At 44.7% G+C, this 23,785-nt stretch overlaps 3 protein-coding genes across 4 annotated transcripts; 1 reads left to right on the plus strand and 2 right to left on the minus strand.

Annotated features, from left to right (window-relative positions):
- Window positions 1-2,527: 2,527 nt before the first annotated feature.
- On the plus strand, window positions 2,528-3,802 carry LOC125552176 (uncharacterized). Of its 2 annotated transcripts, none has more exons than XM_087518630.1 (4): window positions 2,528-3,018; window positions 3,128-3,219; window positions 3,263-3,439; window positions 3,533-3,802. In XM_087518630.1, exons 1-4 carry the CDS (start codon window positions 2,797-2,799, stop codon window positions 3,624-3,626), a joined length of 585 nt encoding a protein of 194 aa, XP_087374756.1. In that variant the 5' UTR covers window positions 2,528-2,796; the 3' UTR covers window positions 3,627-3,802. The 2 variants fall into 2 exon arrangements, with proteins under 2 accessions (XP_087374756.1, XP_048571614.2); XM_048715657.2 differs by having other exon boundaries at window positions 2,547-3,018; window positions 3,128-3,220; window positions 3,302-3,439.
- A 44-nt stretch (window positions 3,803-3,846) lies between these two features.
- Window positions 3,847-4,651, minus strand: LOC125552177 (transmembrane protein (DUF962)). The gene has a single exon (XM_048715658.2). It carries the CDS (start codon window positions 4,446-4,448, stop codon window positions 4,101-4,103), a length of 348 nt encoding a protein of 115 aa, XP_048571615.1. The 5' UTR covers window positions 4,449-4,651; the 3' UTR covers window positions 3,847-4,100.
- A 147-nt stretch (window positions 4,652-4,798) lies between these two features.
- Window positions 4,799-23,334, minus strand: LOC125552175 (SH3 domain-containing protein). Its single transcript, XM_048715656.2, has 25 exons — window positions 22,895-23,334; window positions 22,747-22,806; window positions 22,563-22,655; window positions 21,959-22,187; window positions 21,354-21,460; window positions 21,169-21,231; window positions 20,769-20,869; window positions 14,763-14,857; window positions 14,512-14,532; window positions 12,282-12,377; window positions 12,063-12,183; window positions 11,802-11,960; window positions 11,529-11,713; window positions 10,472-10,743; window positions 9,921-10,022; window positions 9,510-9,686; window positions 9,233-9,421; window positions 8,860-9,101; window positions 8,639-8,785; window positions 7,591-7,816; window positions 7,275-7,394; window positions 7,033-7,176; window positions 5,908-6,093; window positions 5,542-5,601; window positions 4,799-5,451 (listed from the first exon to the last, which is right to left on the minus strand). The coding sequence occupies exons 1-25, from the start codon at window positions 23,165-23,167 to the stop codon at window positions 5,380-5,382; spliced, it is 3,540 nt and encodes a 1,179-aa protein (XP_048571613.1). The 5' UTR covers window positions 23,168-23,334; the 3' UTR covers window positions 4,799-5,379.
- Window positions 23,335-23,785: the final 451 nt, after the last annotated feature.

Consider the following 23,785-nt stretch of genomic DNA (forward strand, 5'->3'; position numbering starts at 1 on the left):
AAAGCTTATGACAGGGTAGAGTGGGAGTATTTACAAGCAATCATGTTGAAACTTGGTTTCTCTCAGAGGTGGGTGGATATTGTCATGGGACTGGTATCTTCAGTAACTTTTTTAGTTCAGTTTAATGGGAAGAGGTTGGAGGAGTTTACACCAACACGTGGGATCAGACAAGGGGACCCGATATCTTCGTACTTGTTCTTGCTAGCAGCAGAGGGCCTTTTGTGCCTGTTAAAATCCAGAAGCGAGTCATCCAACATGAGTGGTTTACAAGTGGCGTCCTCGGCACCTAAGGTGAATCACTTATTATTCGCTGATGACAGCCTGCTGTTCTTCAAGGCAAATAGTATGGGTGCTACCGAGGTGAACCTAGTTCTTGACAGATACTGTCAGGCTTCAGGACAGCGTATCAACTACAACAAGTCATCGATTTATTTTAGCAAGGGGGTTCCCGACAGTATCCGGACAGAGATGAAGACGGTGATGCAAGTTCCAAATGAGACCCTAAATGAGAAATATTTAGGCATGCCCTCGGACATAGGCTCATCTAAATACAGTGTATTTAAATACTTGAAGGATCGTCTATGGAGTACAGTGCAAGGGTGGATTGAGAGCACAATGTCTTCAGCAGGCAAAGAGGTTTTGGTGAAAGCGGTCGCCCAAGCAGTTCCGGTCTTCTCTATGTCTTGTTTCAAATTGCCACGAGGTTTGTGCGAACATCTCAATATGTTAATCCGGAAATTTTGGTGGGGTAGCAAGGAAGGAAAGCGAAAACCCCATTGGGTTTCGTGGAAGACTATGACCCAGCCAAAAGGAATGGGTGGTCTAGGCTTTAAGGACTTTGAACTCTTTAACTTGGCCATGTTAGCAAAGCAGGCATGGAGGCTGTTGCAGGAGCCGGACTCTCTCAGCGCGCGTGTTCTGAAGAGTATATATTACCCGAGTTGCTCAATTTTGGAAGCTTCATTGGGGAATCACCCAAGTTAGATTTGGAGGGCCATTATAGAGGGACGTGACACCCTGAAGATGGGCCTGATCAAGCGCATTAGCACCGGAGAATCCACAAAAAATTGGGAAGATAACTGGCTACCCAAAGAGGAGATGATGAAACCTTACAGGTGCGTTACTCAAAATCCTCCTCTGCTAGTGTCAGAACTCATAGATCACACATCCGCAAGCTGGGATAGAGAGAAGGTGGAGTCGGTGTTCATGCCGATGGATATTCAAGTCATACTAAGCATTCCCCTATGCACTGGCAATATCTCTGATTTCTAGAGTTGGCACTATGAAAAGAATGGCTTTTTCTCGGTCCGTTCGGCATATCGCATGCTTGTAGCTAACAAGTTAAGGAGAGAGGCATGGCTTGAGAATACTTTGGGTCCTTCAAGCACTGCGACGGAAGAGAGATCTTGGAAGAGTTTGTGGAAAACGAGAGTGCCTGGCAAGGTGAGGATGTTCCTCTGGAGACTCTCAAAGCATTCGATCCCAACAAACAATGTCCGTGCGAGAAGACATATGGCACACTCGAACTCATGTGGCATGTGTGGGGCACCCGATTCGTGGAGACACTCGCTCCTCGATTGCACGTCCTCACGGTGCACCTGGGCGCTCATAGATGGTGAACTTCTGCAAAAGATGACGTCAACTACCGAACCAAAAGCCAAGCAGTGGCTATTTACTCTAATGGAGTTGTTATCACATGCTGAATTTGTGAGGATTTCGGTGACTCTTTGGGCTATCTGGGTAGCGAGGCGAAAAGCTATACACGAAGGTGTTTTTCAGAGCCCACATGCGATCATGTCCTTTGTAGAGAGGTACATTGATGAACTCGAGGTAATCAATGGAAAACAGGAGCCGGTAAGGACTGAACCCAGAGTGGTACATAACAGCAACAGGAAACCCGAAGCACCTCCTACTGGCTATGCCAAAATTAATGTTGATGCGGGGTGCAGGAAAGGAAGCCGGGGGACAGCGGCAGCGGTATGCAGAGATAGCTCGGGGACTTTCCTTGGTAGCTCGGCTCTAGTTATCAGAGGTGTGGATGACCCGGCAACACTAGAGGCAATAGCGTGCTGGGCAGGTTTGGCGTTTGCAATTGATCTTCACCTAAACCAATTTGTCGTAGCGTCAGACGCGAAGGAGGTGATGAGTGCCATACACAACGACAGCAAGTGCGCTTATGGAGCAATCATCAAGGAGATTAGAGTCCAACAATCTTTTTTTCATTATAATTTTTGTTTTGAAGGCCGTTTGAACAATTTAGAAGCTCATAGATTAGCCAAGCATACTCTTTCTCTGGGTCCGGGGCGCTATGTTTGGTTAGACCAACCCCATAACCCGAATTGTATCCCACTACATGTGGTTTTTAATGAATAAAGCTTGGCTATTACCCTCAAAATTATTTTTTTGAGCAGAACGCCGTGTTTGAACGCCTGCGGATAAACCACGGCCCCGGCCAGGGCCCCGATCTCGCCGTCTCCGACGTGACGGCCGAGCGGCCGCGCATTCCTGGCCTCTCGTCCGTCCATCTTCTCGCCAACCCAGCGACGTACCCCTCTATCCACCCAGCTCCCCGCGGATATTTTCTCCTCACAAACATCTCGCTGCCGGGGCAGGCCACCGTCGCACGCGGCATAATAGCACGGCGCTTTCAGCCACCATCACCACCGCCGCCCGCGCAATTAACACCACCGCTAACGAGCGCGGCCACGGCCACGGCCTAGCAATACACACCACCAGTACGCTCCGGCAGCAGTAGCATCGGCCGGCGCGCTTGTGCGGAGAGGTCGGTCGAGCGACATGTCGAGGCCGAGCAGGAGCGACGCGCACCTGTCCCCGGTGGACGAGGCGGTGAGGGTGGACGAGGTGCGGGGGTACTACGACGGCGCGGCGCCCAAGCGCCACTCCAAGCCCTCCCGCAGCGACCACTCCGCCGTGTACACCGACGCGCTCGCCGGCCCCGGCGCCGACGGCTTCCACCCGGAGCTCGACAAGTTCCAGGACCTGGAAGCCCACTCCGAGGTCGGTCGCACCATCTCCTCCTGTTCATCAAGACCTCTCGTGGATGCTTAGAATCTACAAGCCGGAGCGGAGCCACTGATGCCGCGGTGCGTGTGGTTTCTTGTCGCAGAAACTGGTGTGCGAGGGCGGGAAGGCGGGCGAGGAGTTCGTGGAGACGGAGTACTACAAGGACCTCGGCTGCGTCGGCAAGCAGCATCACACGGTCGCTGCCTTCCTCCTCTGCAATTTTTCTCTGAATTATATGAGCCGCTGAGCTGAATCGTGGTCGATGGACGTGGTGCAGACTGGCACGGGCTTCATCAAGGTGGACAGGCCCGCCGGCGCCTCGTTCGAGCTCTCCGAGGACCCGGATGCGACGGAGCGCCATGCTTCCTCCAAGGGAAACCCCGCCACAAACGAGTGGATCCCGTCAGCTGACACGGTAGGAGGACAGATACTGCCCCCTCTCTCCCTCTTCTTTGCTGGCATTTCTGCAGTTCTCATCGGCGATTGACACGCTTCGTGCTTGTTTCAGGTGTATCAGGAGGAGTCAGACAAGCCCAACAGAAGCGACAGCTGAGCCGGGCAATGGTCTACACTCTACAGCCAACATGATCAGATGCGTGTGACCTCCGGTTAAATCGGCTATTAAAAAAATTAAGGGCGCGTATTCGTGTATATCTGCCATTTGTTATTGCGATTCTTGTGAGGTTCTATCTACTACTTGTCAAACTCGTGGGTCGTTTTGGGAGCCTGTGTTGTGGAACTGAATGAAGTGCAGGAAAATAAATCAGAAGTATGTCCAGTTCGTGTTAGAACTGCCCCCATACCAAGGAGAAGAGAAAGGCCTTAGAGTAGAGCAATCATAATTCACGAGAGGCAAAGACACATGGTAGAACTACTACTACCTCTGTCCCACAACGTTTTTGACACTAGTGTAGTGTTAAAAACGTTCTTATATTTTGGTCGCAGCAAGTAAGTACACATACACCAGGAACCTCGGTAGACAAATGCTCCGACACACCTGCAAGTGCGCGGAATCTTTATTGGTTGATTGATGCTGGCACGGCACGGCACGGACGGCGAAGAGGCGGCCGGATCGGTCAGTCGGAGGCGAGGCGCGGGTGGACGCGGAGGCGGGCGAGCTCGGCGTCGATGCGGCCGGTGAGGATGAGGGCGAACATGCGGTAGTCGCAGAGGAAGGACCAGACGGGGTGACCGAAGGTGGCCGGCCGGTTGCCCTCCACGAAGAAGTGGCTGTACCAGGCCATGCCGTAGCCGAGCACAGGGCAGGCCACCAGGAGCGCGGCGCGGCCGGTGGCGGCCGCCAGCAGCGCGCACACCAGCGAGGCGAGCGTGCCGGCGAAGTGCCAGCGCCGCGTCGCCGGCTTCGAGTGCTGGCCCAGGTAGAACCCCCAGAACTCCTCCATGCTCCCGAACTCCTTCCCCATCTTCGGTTTGCTTGGGGCTGCGGTTGTTGCCTGCTTGCGTATTGCGGTGTGTTGGCTAGATGTGTCCGTATACCTACTGCTTTCTCTGTGGGGGTTCAAGATAAGGAGGCTGGCTAGCGACCAACCGACTTGCGCTGCCTATTTTTATTGAACAAGTCGTGATTCTAATGACGATCCGGTGAATCTGATGCATTTGTCGGTCTGATGCACATGCTTTGGCCAACACAATTTAGGCGGCGTGAACACGACAGGGCGATATGACCTCAACATTGCTGCAGACGTGAGCACTCACGTAGTATCAGCCAAACTATTGCCAACAACTAACTGATCAGAACATAGGGAAGGCAAAATGAGTAAAATATCAGGTGCCTGTTGTTTTCACTATGGTATATTTTCATGTATCCTAGATACACCGGAAAACAAAAATTTACACAAACCATAAAAAAAAATACAGCACTACTACTTGCTACTGAATCACACAGTTCACACCATACCATACACAATACCAAAAGAATCGTGGGGTAAAAAAAAAATTGAGCCTACAGTTTACAACAGCCTCTTCACAGCTAAATAGTTATACAATTACAATGGGATGTATTGCACAGCCGATGGAAGAACTGGGCACGGGGTGTAACCGAAACCTTCCAAGCATAACCGGTGGAGCAGAACGGCGCATGCAAGATGGAATGGAGTGTCCCAAATTCCTATCCACCCATGTAAACAATGACTTGAATGGGCCGTATGTATAGCAAACAAAATCAGCACACAGAGACCAGCAACAATACCGCCGCACCGTACAAACACACACACGGAGAGGGTTGGATATGTCCTTGCTTCCACAGGACAGCATCAAAACTAACCAGCGTTTCATTCTTAGGCCCATTTGCTCCACCCAGCTCTTCAGAGTAGTATGTCACAAGGTTCATTGCTATCACGAGCTCACGTACAAAACAGGGACCAGACCTGCCATCTTCCCATCCCTTCCTGGTCTCTTTTTCTTCACCTGAGCAAATAGCAACGGTTGCACATTTGAAATCGTTATCATCCCAGCCAGGGAACAAGTTAAATAAATGGTGAGGTCATAATAACTTACGTAGTACCAACCATCAACCTCATATTCAATATCCACATCTTCTCCAGAGTTTAAACTCAGCTGAAAACAGTTACATAAATTAGTATGTGTTATCTTCTTTGCACCCCAAGACAAGAAAGAAGGGACAGCTTGATTATTTTGACATTCGCATCCATTCAGTTTTGGTGCATAAGTTTTTTTTAATTAACCAGCATGCTAAGCGTTAGATGAACACACCAACTAAATTTAATTTAGGAAACTAATAATTATCTCTCTGGAAAAGAAAACGTGTCTTCCAATAAGCAATACCCCATCAAACTCGGGAGAAAGAAAAGCATTGGACTTCAGAAAGTTATAAAACGTAGCCATGAATTACAGCCTCCATACCTCATCATCGCCGCCTGCTGTGAAGTCATACAATGCTTTCCCAGATTGAGGGTTCCCGGAACTCTTCTCAACATCCTCATGGGATCCAGATCCAGAACTTCGACCCCCACGCCCCGCCAGGGGATTGTCAAACGACTCACGCTTCTGTAGGACAGATGTTGAATATGATGGTGGTTCTTCACGTATCTGAAACAAAATGCAAATGGATATAAGGAATAGTCTTCTTTAAACAAATGGCATCTGAAATCACAGGGTAGAAGCAGCAAACAAAAAGATACTACACCAATACACTACTTGAGGACATGCTTGCAGAAACTGGAAAAATATAGCTTTTAATATTCAAATACTGAAAGTTCGATTATAATTAAATATGAAGTGATTTTACTGTAACTCGTGTGCTCCAGTATTGCTTGAAGCTGGCCATAATTATATGATGTTCCAAGGATGAACACAGGAGCCACCCAACCAGTGGTGAGACCCCAGTAGCACCCTAACAGTGAAGGGAACACAGGCAATACGAGGGAGGCACAAACTGGGTGACTTCTTGTATTCCTCTGGCGCCTGTGTTTTCTGCAAAGTGTTTCAAACTGAGGGTGTATCTGGTGCACCAGGTGCATCCAACCACCCTAGCACCTCTAAAAAATCAAGTTACAAAATTTTAAGCCTAAATTCGAAACACAGCTCAAGAAACAAAAAGACAAATTGAGTGTTGATATAATTTACAGCCCAATTTGGATTAGCTACTATTTGCGGTGCGAATTCTCTCTTTTGTTTCTCAAGGAGTATTTTGGATTCAGATTAACAGTTTATGTCACAGATGTTGTGCCTATGTCCTCGATTCAAAAAAATAAATTAGGGATATAGTATGCAATGTCCATATCGGCTGGTGAACCACACTTTTAGTCTCCAGCTCTAGCTGGTGCAGCGCATATAGTATGCAACGTCCATATCGGCAATACACATTTGAGCCATAGGATCTAAGAAATGATTATCATAGTTAAGTGCATAGTGCTCTTCCCTAAGAAAAACATTTAAACATTACAAATATGATATCTGCATTGTAAGATGCAGTAACAGAAACGATATAGATAACATTGCAATAATATAATGGATGAAGCAAAATACCGTTTGTTGTGAAGCCCCATAGCTTGGTGGTTTTGAACTAAACAAAGACGGATAGTTCATGCCACCGAAATGGGACGATATGGATGTCTCCACAGAACCAGTCGAGTCAGGAGAGGACCCGCCAGAAGACCTCCCATCATCTTCCTGCAAAATATAAAACAAAACGAATTATTTATCTTTAATTTTTAAATAAGTATACGGAGTAGAGTGGTTTAAGAAAATGTCATAAAACTTGCATCCACCTCTTCAAGAATTGTCTTGGCCCACATATCATCATAACCGACTGATGGCCTAGAATTCATGTATTCCTCGTCATCCACATCAGGAGCATCAGTTCCAGCACCAGAAAGGAAATCCTTGACCTATTATATGATCAAAGAAGAAGGAAGCAAGTGTATCAAAAGCAACATTCTCTAATTGAGCACAAGCAATGAGGAAAAGGGAGCTGGTACGGAAATGATTAAGCAACCAGGCTATCTGCCACAGTTAACAGCAAGCCTTCTTAGCTGAACTGATAGGTATCAGGAACCTTTATGAATCAACACAAAAGATGCTTACTTTGTCCACACCTGGGGCATCGTTTGCCCAGGCATCATCTTCCAAACCCGCTGCCCAGGCCATAGCTAGATCAGGGTCAATTCCGGATTGCATAGTACTGGTCTCCTTATGTACTTCTTTCGACTCATACATGAGGTCAGATATTCCGGTAGCAACAGCAGGGTCACTTAGACCGACAGATGCACTAATGTTATGCCGATTGCGGTAGATCTCAATTAGCTTGGCACTGTACATAAGATTCAACATCATACATGCATCCCAGCCAAAAAAACAAGGGGGAAAAGGCAGGTCATTTACACTCAACTTTCTCTTATGGAATGCTACAACATTTCTCTTATGATACAAATACGATAGTCAAGCAGATTTCATGAACTGCACAAGCCAGCAATAAATAGCACTTAACCTACACCCTAAGCAATCACAAATGTAAAATTACAGCTTACTCAACAGCAATTCAGAACTTAATTCTAAATGTTGTATTTTCCAGGGTGAAAGACATTTGAGAATATAGGCCTTCGCATAGAGTTTAAGTTGCAAACTAGCAGTAGCCAGTAGGTAAAGAAAATTATGTGGATCAGAAAGCTTTAAATTAAAGCTGATGGTCACTACAAAAACATCATAACATGTGAGACCTCCCACTGTCTCCCGGATGACATAAATGCTTGAAAAAAGAAGTTACAAATAAAGGAGGATTGCTAAGACTGTCACTTAGGATTAAGAAGAAGAAAACCCTATGGTACAGCAGTGAGGCCCATATGAAGTATGGACCATAACCAGCATGTGGTGGTCCAACAGTACAATTAATTGCATCATATGGAGCAAATGATCCAGCTTGTCCAAGATAACACCACCACCCAAAAAAAATCTATTGTATGGCTCCAAACAACACTAAAGATGTAGCGGATGGTAAAGTTTACAATCCTTAGTGGTGAATTGTACAGCTCTAACTTCATAGATGACTTCCACGATGAAGTAACACTTCAAATCAGGAGCAAGAGCAACTTGACTGCACTAGGAAATTAGAACCCCAAATATTACAAATACATACCTGGTAGGGCCTAAAGGCAAGTATTTAATCCTTGGAACGAAACAGAATAAACAAACGAAATCAAGAAGCCTCTCATGGGTTTCATAAAGTTTCTTGAGTTCATCATCACTCCATTCTTGTTTGCTATTATCATGCTGACGGATGTCCCTGCAAAAATCCATAGAGCAGCCATTTCAAGGACAATTCCAGAGCAGGCAAGAGGAATTTTATGGACAACATACCTAGCAAGGTCGTCTTGAGCTTTATACATCTCATCCAAGACCTTGAGCATTGGGTTAATCAAAGACCCAAGACCCGTACCACTCGCACCTTGGTTTTCCCCATTACTTAGCTGCAATTCCGAAAAGTTTGACTGCACACCCCCCAGACTCAAAGCATGAAGAAACTCGTATATCTGTAGTCTATAAGGTTCACCAGACCTTATTGCAATGGTAGTTAGGGCCTGGACAGCAGCGATACGGATCTACAAAGTGTAAACCATAAGATAAGGAAAACGGGAAGGCGTGTACAAGGAGATGCAGTACCATCTCAGTCTCACTCGATCAAATTGTCAAGTTAAAGGGAAGGAAACTAATTTTTTTTTCAGGCACATACCTCCCAGCTGCCACTAAATGCACACCTTTGGAGCCGCGTCAGAGCGCTAGCAAGTGTAGGGTTACGGGAGCTAGCTGCAGCAACCATTTTATCAGCATCAAGCATCATTAGAGCAGTACCAGGCGGCGTTGCAGATTCCCATGCATACTCAGATGCAGCATAGTTTGCATTTTCTCCCAGAAACCAAACCTGTTGATCATTTGAAGGGCCAAAACATAAACATATTTTGATTCCATGCTCAATGAATAAACTAACCAAGTCAAAGTTTTGCTCTTACAGCAGCTTGGACTAATCTTTGCAGTGCCATTGCAGATTTTGGATCAGAGGCGGATATCATATCAACAGACGTGAGTACAGACATTGAACCAGGCTGAGGTGGTGGCAGATCAAGGACAATTGTCACAGCTTCCAATGCTGTATGTTTCCCATCTGGTCCTGCTCCTACAAGGCATGTCTGGGAAGACAAGAATTGTTATTTTGTACTCAAGTTATTAGCCCCATTATACAAAAAATGTCATGAAAACTATTGCATAACAACATAGGACCAAAATGCTGTAGAAACCAGGGATTATATGATACAATACGTTGCAGCTTTGCAAATGACTTCAGATGGTTGGGGCCCCTTTCATCAAGTAAACCTTGGCGGTTCAGAAAAACATTAGTAAATATTTTATGAAAAAATGCCTACCTTCCATAACAGTTGTAGAACGTCAGCATCAATCTTTCCAGGAACTTTAGTAGCAAAAATTCTAGCAATCTCAAGCAGAGTCACAGCCATATCAGGGGTTGCCTATCATGTAAGAACAAACCAGAATAATAGATCACTCAACAAAAATCCACAAAAATGAGAACATACTACAACTAATTAAAATAATAGCTGCAAAATGCATATACTCTTAACTATAACCATAAAACACATAAACAAGGGGGCAAAACAAAAATTAAAAATAGTTCAGACCATATTTAATTGCAACAATAATCCTGTATGAAAGAAGGCAGAGAAAATACCAAGATAAAAAATGTGTCATAATATATTGTTTTTCTAAACAGTGTTATTCTAAAATAATTGAAACGTCAGAAACTCGAAGTGACTACAGAAAGTTAAGGTTGCTTCCAGTTTCAAAATGATTTCAGGCACATGGCTGATAAAAAGGCATCAAATGTGGACGAAAGAGCACCTTCATAAAAAGAAAAACAAGGCAACCTGCATAATATTTAACAGCGAAAGGGATACAATACCTTGAACCTAGCATGTAGGGTTAGCAGGACATCATTCAGTAGAGAAGAAGGCCAGGCTGGGTCCGACAGCTCACACGCAATTATAGATTTTAGTTCATCGAGGGACTCATGTGGATTTTGCATCCATATCAAAGCTTTGATGACCATTGCTCGAACATATACGCACTCGCATGCTACAGTTGTCCGCACTACTTCCATTAGTGACGCCAATAACCCTGCTACTGTGTCCATTCCACCATGTCCATTCGACAGTGGCTTAGCTTTCCGGGTGGCTACAACATGCACCAGAACAGTTAGATGATTTATTGCAAAATGAAATAACATAAAACATAGGACACATAACTTTATGCCAAACAAAAAAAGGGAGGGGCCTAAGGTAACTCACTAATGAAACCTCTGTAAGCATGCCCGAATACATTCGGAATCATGCTTATATAAGAATTATTGCCAGGTTTGATTTAAAAGGAGATGCTTAGACATGATATTACCAATCCTATATCCTATATACCAAAAAAGTTGATCCCCACTAACTCCAATTCTCTCAACATGCAACTATGCCACCTCATCATGTCTCCATGCATGGGAGAACACCTATATTAACACGCACGATGCATGCTACTCATATTCAATACCCACTAACTTCAATTCTCTCAACATGCACCTATGCCACTTCATCATGCCACCATGCAAGAGAAAATACTCATATGACGACCAAGCACTATGCATGCTACTCATATCAAGAAATATTCTACACCTATAAAATAATCAAATACAATAAGGTATATGTATTTTAGTTTCAATTCACATATTGTTAGTCTAATACTAATGTTTCATACACCCAATTTCACTGAAATAATTGCAACCAATTCCTGCAGCAACGCGCGGGGTATCATCTCTAGTTTCCTAGTTGTCCAGTAAACTTGGCCCGGAACGAATTGACAGAACCAACATGCATGACTCCGACTCAACATTACTTCTAACCAACGTAAAGTGCATGTGGTTTTCCATGTTTTAATATGTAACTGAATGACTCGACTCTATGATAGAATCGCAGTACCTTCAGGTTGTGAGTTCTCATCAGAATCAAGAGATTCAACATTATCTGAATAAGCTTGAAGATTGGCTCCCTCATCATAAGCACCCAAAGAGTAAGCAGCTGCTCTGCTTTTACCCATTTCCTGGACTACTCTTGCAGCGGCATGAAGAACAGGGCGAGAAAAGCTACGGAAAGAGCTCTCCAGCCTGATAGAATAAGAACCAAACGGTTAGCATAGAGGAAAACAGAGAGACCAACCAACCACTTGAACATCCATAAAAAGATGCGACAAACCTTCTCATTACAAGTTTGATGAGGGGTTGAGGACGCCTTGCTTTAGAAGATTTCTCACTAGCTTTTGACAGAAGACCTTTTGATGCTACAGATGGGGCCTCAGGCAATTTGAGAATTTCTCTAGTTAACCGGATCCATCCGCCAGCTCTGTCCTCAGTGCTGCAACACATGATAATTGATTTAACAACACAACATGCAACTCCAACTTTGGTACAGAAGCACATCACAACAAAGAATAACTTGATGAAACATCATTGCCACCTTTCTGTGTTGTCAACTTTTCCCAGAACACAGAGTATTGCCTCGAAACAGACCCTGTCACTTGGATCCAAAAGGAGTTGATAAAGGAGAGAACTGTACTGTGATTTTATGTCGGGCCTCTCTGTGTAAATCATATTATGTCAGGGGCACAGATCAATACATGCACTCTGGAATCGCAAAGTGGACTTGGTAAAAAAAACAAAAGCAAACTGCACTTACCATCCAATACACGTGCCCTAGATATTGAATGACACAACTTTGCAAGGTAAACTCTTGCGAGAACGTCATGCAGATGAAGGATGTCCTGAAGAGCGCCTGTTCCAATTTGACAGGTCACGCTATCAAACGAGTGACGTCATTGAAGTTGACAAAACAGGAAACGGTCATTTATAGGCAAAGGCAGGTAAGAGCAACTCTAGCAGATTCGGAAAAGGGACCCCAAACTCCATAATAACTGCCAATATGGAGGACAGGAGTGGGAAAACCCACTCTAGCAGACTCCCAATACGAGCCTCGGCCTCCAAAAAATATGGAGTGCAATCCAAAAACTGGGTTCTAGCATCCATATTTGGCTGTGGCGGGAGGGAAGTTTCATGGCAGCCGTCGCGTCTCCACCTGCCCGCACCCGCTGCCACCATGATTTCCCACCACGATCTCCTGCCCACAGCTACAAAAGCCGCCCGCTGACGCATCTGTCGCAACTCCTCCACTCACCTCTCAGCCTCTCCCGTCCCCTCCACAGATCACCCCACGCCATTTCCTCCGTCGACGCCATCGGCCTCGCCACCCCCTCAGGAGCATGGCCGCCTCATGGCTCCACCGGCCTCCAATAGAGGAGGAGTTGCGATGGGAGCAGGAGACTGCCGCCATTGAAGCCATGGCCGCCGCTGTCAAGGAGGAGCAAGCCGCCGCTGAAGAGGAACACAGCGCCACAGTTGACATTGTTGGCATAGAGATCTTGATAACAAGGATCCCGTCATCCAGCGCGTGCTTGCGGAGTCTCGCGAGACAGCCGCCGCGGGTGCTGCCAGCGCCGCGCCCTCACCTGTAGGGACTAGGGAGGCTTGAGACGCCCCCCACACCGCCTATCTCGCCCCACCCGCCCCAATCTTCGACGAGAACACGGGCTTGGCAAAAGGGAGCACGCCATCTAGGAAGGCACCACCCCGACGCTGAAGAGGGTGCCTAGACGGCATGGGAGGCTGAGGCCCCTGCCCATTTCCACGCTGGGAAGGCCGCCGCCCGTGACTTCAAAGCCGCATCCAGCATCGGCAAGTCCCGCGGCATCTAGTTTAGTTATCTATAGTTGTGTATGAAGATTTCCCCTTCTCTAAAACGTTGCTAAGCAATTTTGCCCCCTGGATATGTACAATGTCGCTAAAGCGCCTAATCCCCCCCCCCCCCCCCCCAACACACACAAATGAACTATTAGTTTGCAATGTTATTCAAATGTTCGAGGTTGATCTGGCCGAAATTCAGTTAAAAACCTATGCCAAATATTAGTACAAATTTTGTGTTGATGCAACGAAAATGAGTGGGGAAATTATGGAGGCTGCATTTTTGAGAATCTGAGTTTGCACGTAGGCTCATCAGCCTCCAAAAAATCATGGAGTGCACTCCAAAACGGTTTTGGAGGCTGCCAATTTGGCGTTCTGTTAAGAGTTCCTCTAATGCCCTTCGGTCTCTGGGTGGAATGGAAACAATCAAAGCTATTCGTACACAATTATACTGTTGGTGAATTAAAAACCTCCCAAAACAATGGTTGTCATAGTCCAAAACTCGAAACAGACAATTTATTGCACTTAAGGCAACCTAGATCCTCAAGTATCACTGAATTGCCATTTTAAACCTATAACAAGTAATATTATTGCAACTGCCAAGAAGGAAACGTTTTTCCCCAGGTAACTAATTATCCACATAACAGTTTCATGTGGATGCACAAGTAAATGTAACTTATGGATATGCGAACCGAAGATAAAATTCCTAGCGCTACCTGTACTTTGAATACAGAAGGAGTATCAAGAAATATTCCCTAAAAAGGAAAAAAATCAAAAAGTATTTGCGGAAACTTAATTCTTCAAACTAAGATAAATTCAACTATGACTGCACTTCTTGAATCGTACAGGCACACAATAAAGTTATCAATTACTCCCTCTGTGCTTGAAAAGAAGGCGTATAAGTTTTGTCTTAAGTCAAACAGTGTAAAGTTTGACCAAGTTTGTAGAAAAAACTATCAAGAACTAAAATACTAATTTGTTATTGCAGTTGTTGATTATTATTTTTGTGTGTGTATAAACTCAGTCACTTTTGCACTGCTTGACTTTAGATAAACTGTGTATGTGTTCTTTTCAAGCATGGAGGGAGTTTTACATAAGCTGAAAGACCAAACGTATTTATGTTCAAATCAAAATTCAAAACTGGACTAAAAAACAAGGATAATGAAGCATACCACCAGGTTGTGCGTTTTTGCCTGCAAAACATCAAGTCATACATGAGAGTAAGAAACTACAGAACTAGCATCAAACCAGATGAGTTAGAAATTAACTAAATGTACAAATATTAACTGGAATTTCTATGTTGACATCTCTATTATTGCCCACTTTTTAGAGCATAAATCATTCCAAATTATAACGATGTACGGCTTTTATCTTAACAAATAAAAATAGAAATTTCAAACAATTAACAGCAGCGAAAACTAACCAAGTGCCATTGCAACAGAGTATGGATCTCTAACGGCGATTTCTGAGATTATTGACAAGGCATGCCTCACTGCAACTGGGTCAGAAAATTCAATCCTGCAGTTGTATCACGCTGATGAGAACAAAATGACAGTTATGCAGCAGCATGTTCCTATTAACTACTATTGGCAGATGACGATATGCGACAGTACTATCATGGCTGTAAATTCATTGCAGAAGCAGACAGTTTTCTGTACAGATAGACAGCAAATTAACTCTTAATTTTGGCACATATGTTAAAAGATAATAAATTTAATACAGAAATAGAACTGAAAATAATAAATCAATAAAAACATTAACTATATGAGTCATGCATCATTCTTCGCTTCTCACAAAGAGATACTATTGCAACCAAAGAAAAGAATCATGAAAACGATGCTACAAATCGTCAAATCTATTTGTCCATTTGAAGCACCAACCTTGAAGCAGCACAAAGGTTGTGGAGGAGCAACTCCACCTTGCTGCTACAATGTGTACAGCACAGGTGTTGAAGGAACAGCTTCAACGTGCTGCGCTAGATATCGCTCTAGAGGCGAATGTAGGCGGATAGGGCAGCAAGAGTTCAATCCAGAACTCCTAGGGCACAAGATCTACTCCAAGATCTTAGATAAGAACAACAAGTTCTATTATAGGTAAGGGTACATAGTCTCGGTACAGAGTAGAGGTGAGGACCTCTATTTATAGGGCTTTGGGAAGCCTTCACATACTTCTACTTATAGCTGGAATACTCTAGAAACATTATTTAAGGTTCACCATTCTACTCATAGCTACTCACAACTAGAAGACTCTAGAAAACAGTAGGTAGGATAAAGAAAAGAAAAGAAATACTAGACCACAACAGAAGTATCTAGAAGTAGCCAAACAGATTTGACATATGATTATATTTTCATGTTCCTCATCTATTGTTCCTCATCATTCTCCCCTGATTGTTTGGAATTCGCCCTCGAGTTATCTTCATAGAGCGCTTCTTCTGGATGGTAGAGAGTCAAGTCCGCAACATTGGAAGTGTTGGAGATACCCATATCGCTTGGAAGATCTATCACATAAGCATTATCATTTATCTTCCTCACGATAGAGAAGGGTCCATACCTTCGCTGCCTAAGTTTCCCTTTAACACCTAAAGGCAGCCTCTCTTTTCGGACGTAGACCATCACCTTATCACCAGCTTGGAATGATTTTGGCCTCCTTTTGCAATCAGCAAGTTGTTTATATTTCTGATTTTGTGCTTCCAAAGAACCGCGAATCTCTTCAAATAACTCGGCGTAATTATCAGCAAAGGACAATGCTGATTTTGAGTTTCCCCTTGATGGTAGCTTCACCAGGTCCACCACATGTGATGGAACTTTAGTGTAGACAATGGAAAAAGGGCTCCTTCCTGTGGATCTATGCTTGGAGTTATTGTAGGAGAATTCTGCAAGAGATAAAGCCAAATCCCATTGTCCCTTTCTTTCTCCACAAATGCAACGGATCAGATTACCCAAAAACTTGTTCACCACTTCCGTTTGTCCATCTGTTTGTGGATGAGCAGTGCTAGAAAATTTCAATTCAGTGTTTGAATTGCTTCCACAAAGTGAGCCAAAATGCAGCAAGAAACTTGCTATCACGGTCTGAGACAATGGACCTTGGAACTCCATGAAGTCTGACCACTTCTCGAAAGAATAGGTTTGCCACATGATGAGCATCCGTTGTCTTGCAGCATGGGATGAAATGAGCCATCTTAGAGAATCTATCCATGACCACAAATACAGCATCACTTCCTCGTCTTGTTCTTGGCAAGCCCAAGACGAAGTCCATAGGAATGTCCTCCCATGGAGCAACAGGAACAGGCAAAGGCATGTATAACCCTGTGTTCTGGACTTGGCCTTTGCAGGTCTGACATACGGGGCACCGTTGAACGAACTTTCCAGCATCTCTCTTTAGTTGTGGCCAAAAGTAGCGAGCTTCCAGGTTAGCGATAGTCTTGTCCCGTCCAACATGGCCACTAAGATCACTTGAATGGAGCTCTCTAACCAGCTTGTCATGTAAAGAACTTTTTGGAATGCACAAACGATCATTTTTGAAGAGATATCCATCTTGCATCAAATAGTCATCACCTAATGGTTGGCCCCTTGCGTGCTTTACCCAAACATGGCCAAAGTCTTCGTCACCCTCATACAACTCCTTTATTTGATCCATGCCCGGAAGTTCAGCTTCAAAAGAAGTCAAGAGGCATGCACAACGACTCAAAGCATCGGCCACTCTGTTAGTTATTCCAGATTTATGCATGATGAGATGGTTAAACCTCTCCAGATATGCTGCCCGTCTTGCTAGCATGCGGTCAACATGCTTTTGATTTCTAAAATGCTTCAAGGATTGATGGTCGCTATAAACAATGAACTCTTTAGGCAGTAAATACACTTCCCAAGTTTTCAACGCTCTGAAAACAGCATATAATTCTTGCTGATAGGTACTCCATTTCTGTCTAGCTTCACTTAACTTCTCACTAAAGAAAGCAATGGGCTTCCTTTCTTAAGATAGGACAGCTCCAATGCCTACTCCACTTGCATCACACTCCAACTCAAAAGTCTTGTTGAAATCAGGTAGTATCAAGACAGGAGCTTGTGATAGCTTTTGTTTAATCTCATTGAAACTAGCTTCATCTGCATCTGTCTATTGGAACTTTCCTTTCTTCAAACACTCGGTAATTGGTGCCATGATAGTGTTGAAGTTCTTCACAAATCGCCTATAGAAAGTTGCAAGGCCATGAAAGCTTCTTACCTCAGAAATGGTCTTAGGAGTTGGCCATTCTCAGATTGCTTCAACCTTAGAATCATCAACACGAATGCCAGTCACATGTTATGACGAATCCTAGGAAAAGAAGTTGTGTTTGTAGGAAAACACATTTCTTCAAGTTGACGTAGAGCTCAGTTTCCCTTAGTACTTCTAGCACCTTCCGAATGTGATCAAAGTGTTCATCCTCACCCTTGCTATTGATTAAGATGTCATCGAAATAGACCACAACAAAGTGGGATAAGAAGGGTCTAAGGACTTGATTCATTAGGTGCATAAAGGTACTTGGTGCATTTGAGAGTCCAAATGGCATGACTAGCCATTCAAACAACCCTTCCTTTGTCTTGAAGGCGGTCTTCCATTCATGCCCGGGTCTTATATGGATTTGATGATATCCACTTCTTAAATCTAGCTTTGTGAACACTCTTGCTCCACTAAGTTGATCCAACATATCATCCAGACGGGGAATAGGGAATCTATACCTTACGGTGATCTTGTTAACGGCTCTACTGTCCGTACACATGCGCCAAGATCCATCTTTCTTTGGCGCGAGTAGGGCTGGTACAGCACATGGGCTAATATTTTCTCGAATGTGCCCCTTTTGCAACAATTCCTCCGCTTTCTCCTTCAATATATCATGCTCCTTTGGGCTCATTCGATAGTGTGGAAGATTAGGAAGATTTACTCCCGGAATTAAGTCAACTCTATGTTGAATTCCTCTCATCGGTGGCAAGCCATGTGGCTCCCCAAGTATGTTCTGAAATTCTGCCAATAAACCACGTACCTTTGCTGGAATTTCAACAGTCAGGTGCTCTTCTCCCTTTACAACAAGTGCAGCACACAAATCTGCCTCCTTCAAGTCTTCCATAAACTCATGAGAGGTATGGGAGATAGTTAACATAGTTTTCCCCTCCTCCTTAGAGGTATTACCTTCGGTTTTGTTTGGTAAGATAATGATCTTTCTCTTGTTCCAAATGAAAGAGTAAGAATTTTCCTTGCCCTTGTGTGTAGTATCCACATCAAATTGCCAAGGCCTCCCAAGAAGAACATGGCTGGCATCCATGTCAACCACATCAAACAACACATTTGAGCGATAATGCTTACCCAAAGAAAGTGGCAGGTTGCATTGTTTGGTGATCCTCATATTCACTCCTTTCTTGATCCATCCAATAGTGTAGGGATTTGGATGATCATGGGTTTCAAGCTTTAAATGGTCCACCAACTTCTGGGAGATAAGATTCTCGCAGCTGCAACTATCAATCACTACTTTGCATACCTTGCCATTCACCGTGCATTTCCTCTCAAATATTTTCTTCCGTTGTGTGTCATCGAGTTGTGGTGTGGAACATAGGAGACGCTGGATCACACATACCACCTCTTCGCCTTCTTCTTGACAAACCTCTTGTCCGTCTACATCTTTAGATTTGTATTCTTCCTCATCACTTTCACCATCATGGATAGTCGTGTTAACAAATTTCCTTAGTGGGCAACCGCTGGATATGTGTCCCTCTTTACCACATTTATAGCACTTTGGGCCTTCATTTGCCTTACCCTTGCCTCTAGTTTGTTTCGGGATGGGCTGTTTTGTCTTTGGTGGAGTGGCCTTTTCTTCCACTATTAGGTTGACTCCTAGATGAGCCTTCGGTATGACGATATGGAGGATATGGAGCCTTAGTTGTCTTTCTCATCCTCACAAACCTCTCGGCCTTTAAGGCTAGAGCTTGTGCTTGATCAACGGACCAGATTTGTTGCATCATCAATCGATCTTGAATAGCATCATTGAGACCATTGATGTACCTTGCAACTTGTTGCTCCTCAGTTTCAGCAAGGTTGCACCTCACTTGTAGCCTTAGAAACTCCTCCGTGTAATCTGAAACAGTCCTATTTCCTTGAGCACAATTTTGAAATTGGATAAATAGGATCTGGTCATAATCAGCGGGCAAAAATCTCACTTTCAAGAGGCCTTTCATTTGTCGCCAAGTTCTAACACGAGGTTCTCCTCTCAGCCTGCGCTCCTCTTGAACGCGATGCCACCATGCACCGGCTCCTCCTTTCAGCTTGTATGCGACCAAAGGAACTCTACGATCTTCCAGAACCTCCATGACCTCAAAGAAAGTCTCTACTTCATATAACCAATCCAGGCACCCTTCAATGTCAACATTTCCATTAAAACTTGGGATCTCAGCTTTCACCTTGTATGTATCTCTTGCATATGTAGGGTTGGGTACTCTCCGATTTGCATAGAGATCAGCTTCTTCAAGGGCTTCATCATATTCTTCACCTTCAGAAGTTTCAACATAAATTGGCCTTCTTGAAGCACGTTGAACAGCATGTTGTTGTGGCGGTCTTGCTTCAAGATTACCTCTCCTTTGATGAACATCTTCTTCTCCTTTAGATGAATCTCCTTTATTGGTAGCAGGGGGAACACCCTTTCTTATCATCTCAACCAGCTGATCAAATCTCCGATTAAGATCTTCACGCAGCTCTTTGATTTGTTGTTCTGCTGCATCCATCCTTTTCTCCAATTGCTCCATTGCTTGCTGCAGCTTGCTCTCGGAGAGGACAGCAAGAACTAGTATGGGTCAACGAGGCTCTGATACCACCTGAAGCAGCACAAAGGTTGTGGAGGAGCAACTCCACCTTGCTGCTACAATGTGTACAGCACAAGTGTTGAAGGAACAGCTTCAACGTGCTGCACTAGATATCGCTCTAGAGGCGAATGTAGGCGGATAGGGCAGCAAGAGTTCAATCCAGAACTCCTAGGGCACAAGATCTACTCCAAGATCTTAGATAAGAACAACAAGTTCTATTATCGGTAGGGGTACATAGTCTCGGTACAAAGTAGAGGTGAGGACCTCTATTTATAGGGCTTTGGGAAGCCTTCACATACTTCTACTTATAGCTGGAATACTCTAGAAACATTATTTAAGGTTCACCATTCTACTCATAGCTACTCACAACTAGAAGACTCTAGAAAACAGTAGGTAGCATAAAGAAAAGAAAAGAAATACTAGACCACAACAGAAGTATCTAGAAGTAGCCAAACAGATTTGACATATGATTATATTTTCATGTTCCTCATCTATTGTTCCTCATCAAACCTCTTGGGAACTCATGGAATAAAAACAGGTGCAAAAATGAATACAAGATGGAAAATAAGATTAATTTATCTTCCCAGAGACAATAAAGTTATACTCACCCTTGGACAGCTCGGTGCAGAAATGCTGGATTACCAGGATCAAGTGGAAGTCTTCTCAGGGCACTTAGAGAAGCATATTGCAAGTTACTTCGTAAAATAGACTGCCAAATTGATACAAGAAAAACATAAGGATAGCTCGCATTCATGATAAGGAATCTCAAAATATTTGAAGTCCTGTCATCATGTTCATTGTTTATTTAGCTATATAAGGTAGAAAAAGTGTCAGATGAGGTATAATGAATAAATGTAATTTCGAAGTTTTGATGCCCATCATTAGGTTAGGAAGGTACATAACAGGAATATCCATGCGCCTCTTTGAGAAGGGTTGGGTGTATATACCCACACAAAAAGTACTTAGCAGTGTATAAATTAAATGCACACTCTTGGATCCAACTAGTACCTCCTTATCGCCACCTTGCTTGGTAAATATCCCTTTCTTTCGTTTCTGTTTAGTATCTGCGACCTGAAAGCATCCAAAATATATCATAAAGAGAACACTTGTGAGCTTCTAGCCAGAGTCCAGGGACACTGAAAAGGAGCTCAAAGAAGTACAATGTTGGCGGTTGGGGGACTTGTATAACGAACCTTTTCCAAAATGCCAAACACAATCTCACTAAGCTTCTCCAACATCTCGGAACTGCTTGTGGAAGAGGAGGTTAGGGCCTTCAGAGCCGCAAGTCTCCGCGCATGAACTTCAAATAACAGAATCCTTAAATTAATAATTAAGCACAATAAAAATCATTTGCCACAACTTGAAATGAGAAGACAAAAGGTTGAAAACATATGGTTGACATAAATATATCCTTTCTTGTGGACCCTAACATGAAGATATTTGAAATGCTTCTTTGGTCATAAAATAGATGGCCAGTATGCCTACTTTCAATTAAGACGTGCACAAACTTGCTTGGTCATAAGGTGCCATTTTTATTCAGGACATGATTACCAAGAATATGGAATTCCCACTACGCCTCTGCAAAATACCTCCATGAGGAGATCGGTTTCCTAAAAGGTGAGGTCATAGGGTTTGAGAAAAAAAAGCATGACTAATTTTGGTGCAAATGGGGAACAGAACCAATGAAATATCTAGGTAATCAGTAGGAAAAAGCTGTACCAGGGCACAGATTTTTATTGGAACCCAGATTTTGCATGCTAGATTTGATGTACACTGAGATTACGGTATAGAAGCCTACACTCAACATCGTCGCTGGTGGATTCTGCTGAAAGCTGATCAACTATTCTGGGCACAACATCTGCCCGAGTCACTCCTCCAGCAACATCAATGTCCGCAAGAGCATCCCAATTTGGTGTGGGGATTCCACCAGCAGCACTTAAACCCTGGGAGCCATTATCTGACAAAATTCGTGCAAGATAATAGTACACATAGCGCAGAACATTTCTGTCCTCACATTGCTGATGCAGCTGTAAATACAGAAATAAACTTGATGTAAGAAAAAAGGTATCTGAAGTAAAACAAGAACATTAGGCTGATGTTAGTATAGACTACGATAGGTGTCTGGTTTCAGTTACAACTTAGACGCATATTTAAGTATCATGGCAGAATTATGGGAAGGGCGCATTTATTTTGCTTTTTTGAGAATGGAAGGGCGCATTTCCCTTTGTACTAATTAAAATGGATGCCTATGAAGAAATGTGGAGGCTGATTTCAGTCTTAGAACACATATTCTGAAATGGCCGGGAGTGGGCTCATTTCCCTTTGTACGAACTAAAGGGGATGCCTATACAGAAATATGGAGGCAAAGAGAGAGCGACGGCACTAAAAGATGGCATACTTACCATGAGAAGAGATGGAGCCACCGAAGGATCCACAGAATTGTACACTGCGAGCTTGGGGAACACACTGTTCACGAGCTGCCTCTGGGATTTTTTCTGTAAAAGGCAGTGCAGAAGAGAGCAACTTAAGCCAACAGATCCAAGCTCACATCACGCAATTCGATCCAACCGAAGCAGCACAACGAACCTGGTCGCACGTCGCCGCAAGCTCGTGGATGCTCCGCGCCAGCTGCGAGTACGAGACGGGCTGCAGAGAAACAGAGAATTCAGCATGAGACCGGAATAAGAGTGCGTAGAGCGTAAAAATGAGGTACGCGGCCGCGTAGGAGACGAGCCTTCTTCTTCCTGTTGCGCTGGGGGAGGGCCTTGACGGGGTTGAACGCCTTGGCTGCTGAGATGGTGTCGCTCTGGATCTGCATCAGGGTCGCCCTCTTCGACTTTCGATCCGCTGGCGCCGGCGCCGGCGGCGGGGCAGGCCTCCCAAGCGAGCCGCCGCCGCCGCCCGAAGACGGCTGCTGCGACGACGCGCCGGCGGCCGGGGCGGCCGACGGATCCGAGGTGATGAGGTCCATCAGCGTCGTCCCGGAGGAGTCATGCCCGGAAGACATGGCCGCGGGCGTGGCGGGCTCGCGGCCGTGCTAGTGAGATCTCCGGCGAGCACTGCGGTCGGGGTGGGGAGCAATTGGAACGGTGAAGTGCTGCGGAGAGGTGGCTGCTGGATCGCTGGATCCAACCGCCAATTTGGATTTGGTGGGTGCTGCGTGCTGGTCTAGCTGGCTGGGCTGGTCCGACCGAGCCGGTGTTGGGAACGGCCGAGGTCTTGCTGACTTCTTTTCTCTGAAATTTTGCTGACTTTTTTTTCACGAATACACTAGAGTGTGTATCTTTTCATTGATTGGAAGGGAGGATACAACAGAAATAGGTAGGGTGCAAACTCAATGTCAAGGCAAGACAAGGAGCTGCAGAGCATTGGTGACGGGTTGCTTAGCCCGAGTACAATATTAAGTCCATATGCAAGTAACGAGCTAAGTCCGTGCGCGCCCGCCCTAACCAAGGATCTAGCCTTGTCCTCGATAGACGTGAAGAGCCGCGAGATGGAAGGGTCTCATTGTCGAAAACGCACCGATTGCGTTGCCTCCAGATGGACCAGGCCGTGAGGATAGCCAGCGTGGCTAGACCCTTGCGATGGACAGTGAGGGATCCCGTGATAGCCGTCATGTATCACG

This window comes from Triticum urartu, chromosome 4A (assembly GCF_056163025.1).
Source record: "Triticum urartu cultivar PI428250 chromosome 4A, HENAU_Tu73, whole genome shotgun sequence".
In the NCBI taxonomy this organism is placed as follows: Eukaryota; Viridiplantae; Streptophyta; class Magnoliopsida; order Poales; family Poaceae; genus Triticum; species Triticum urartu.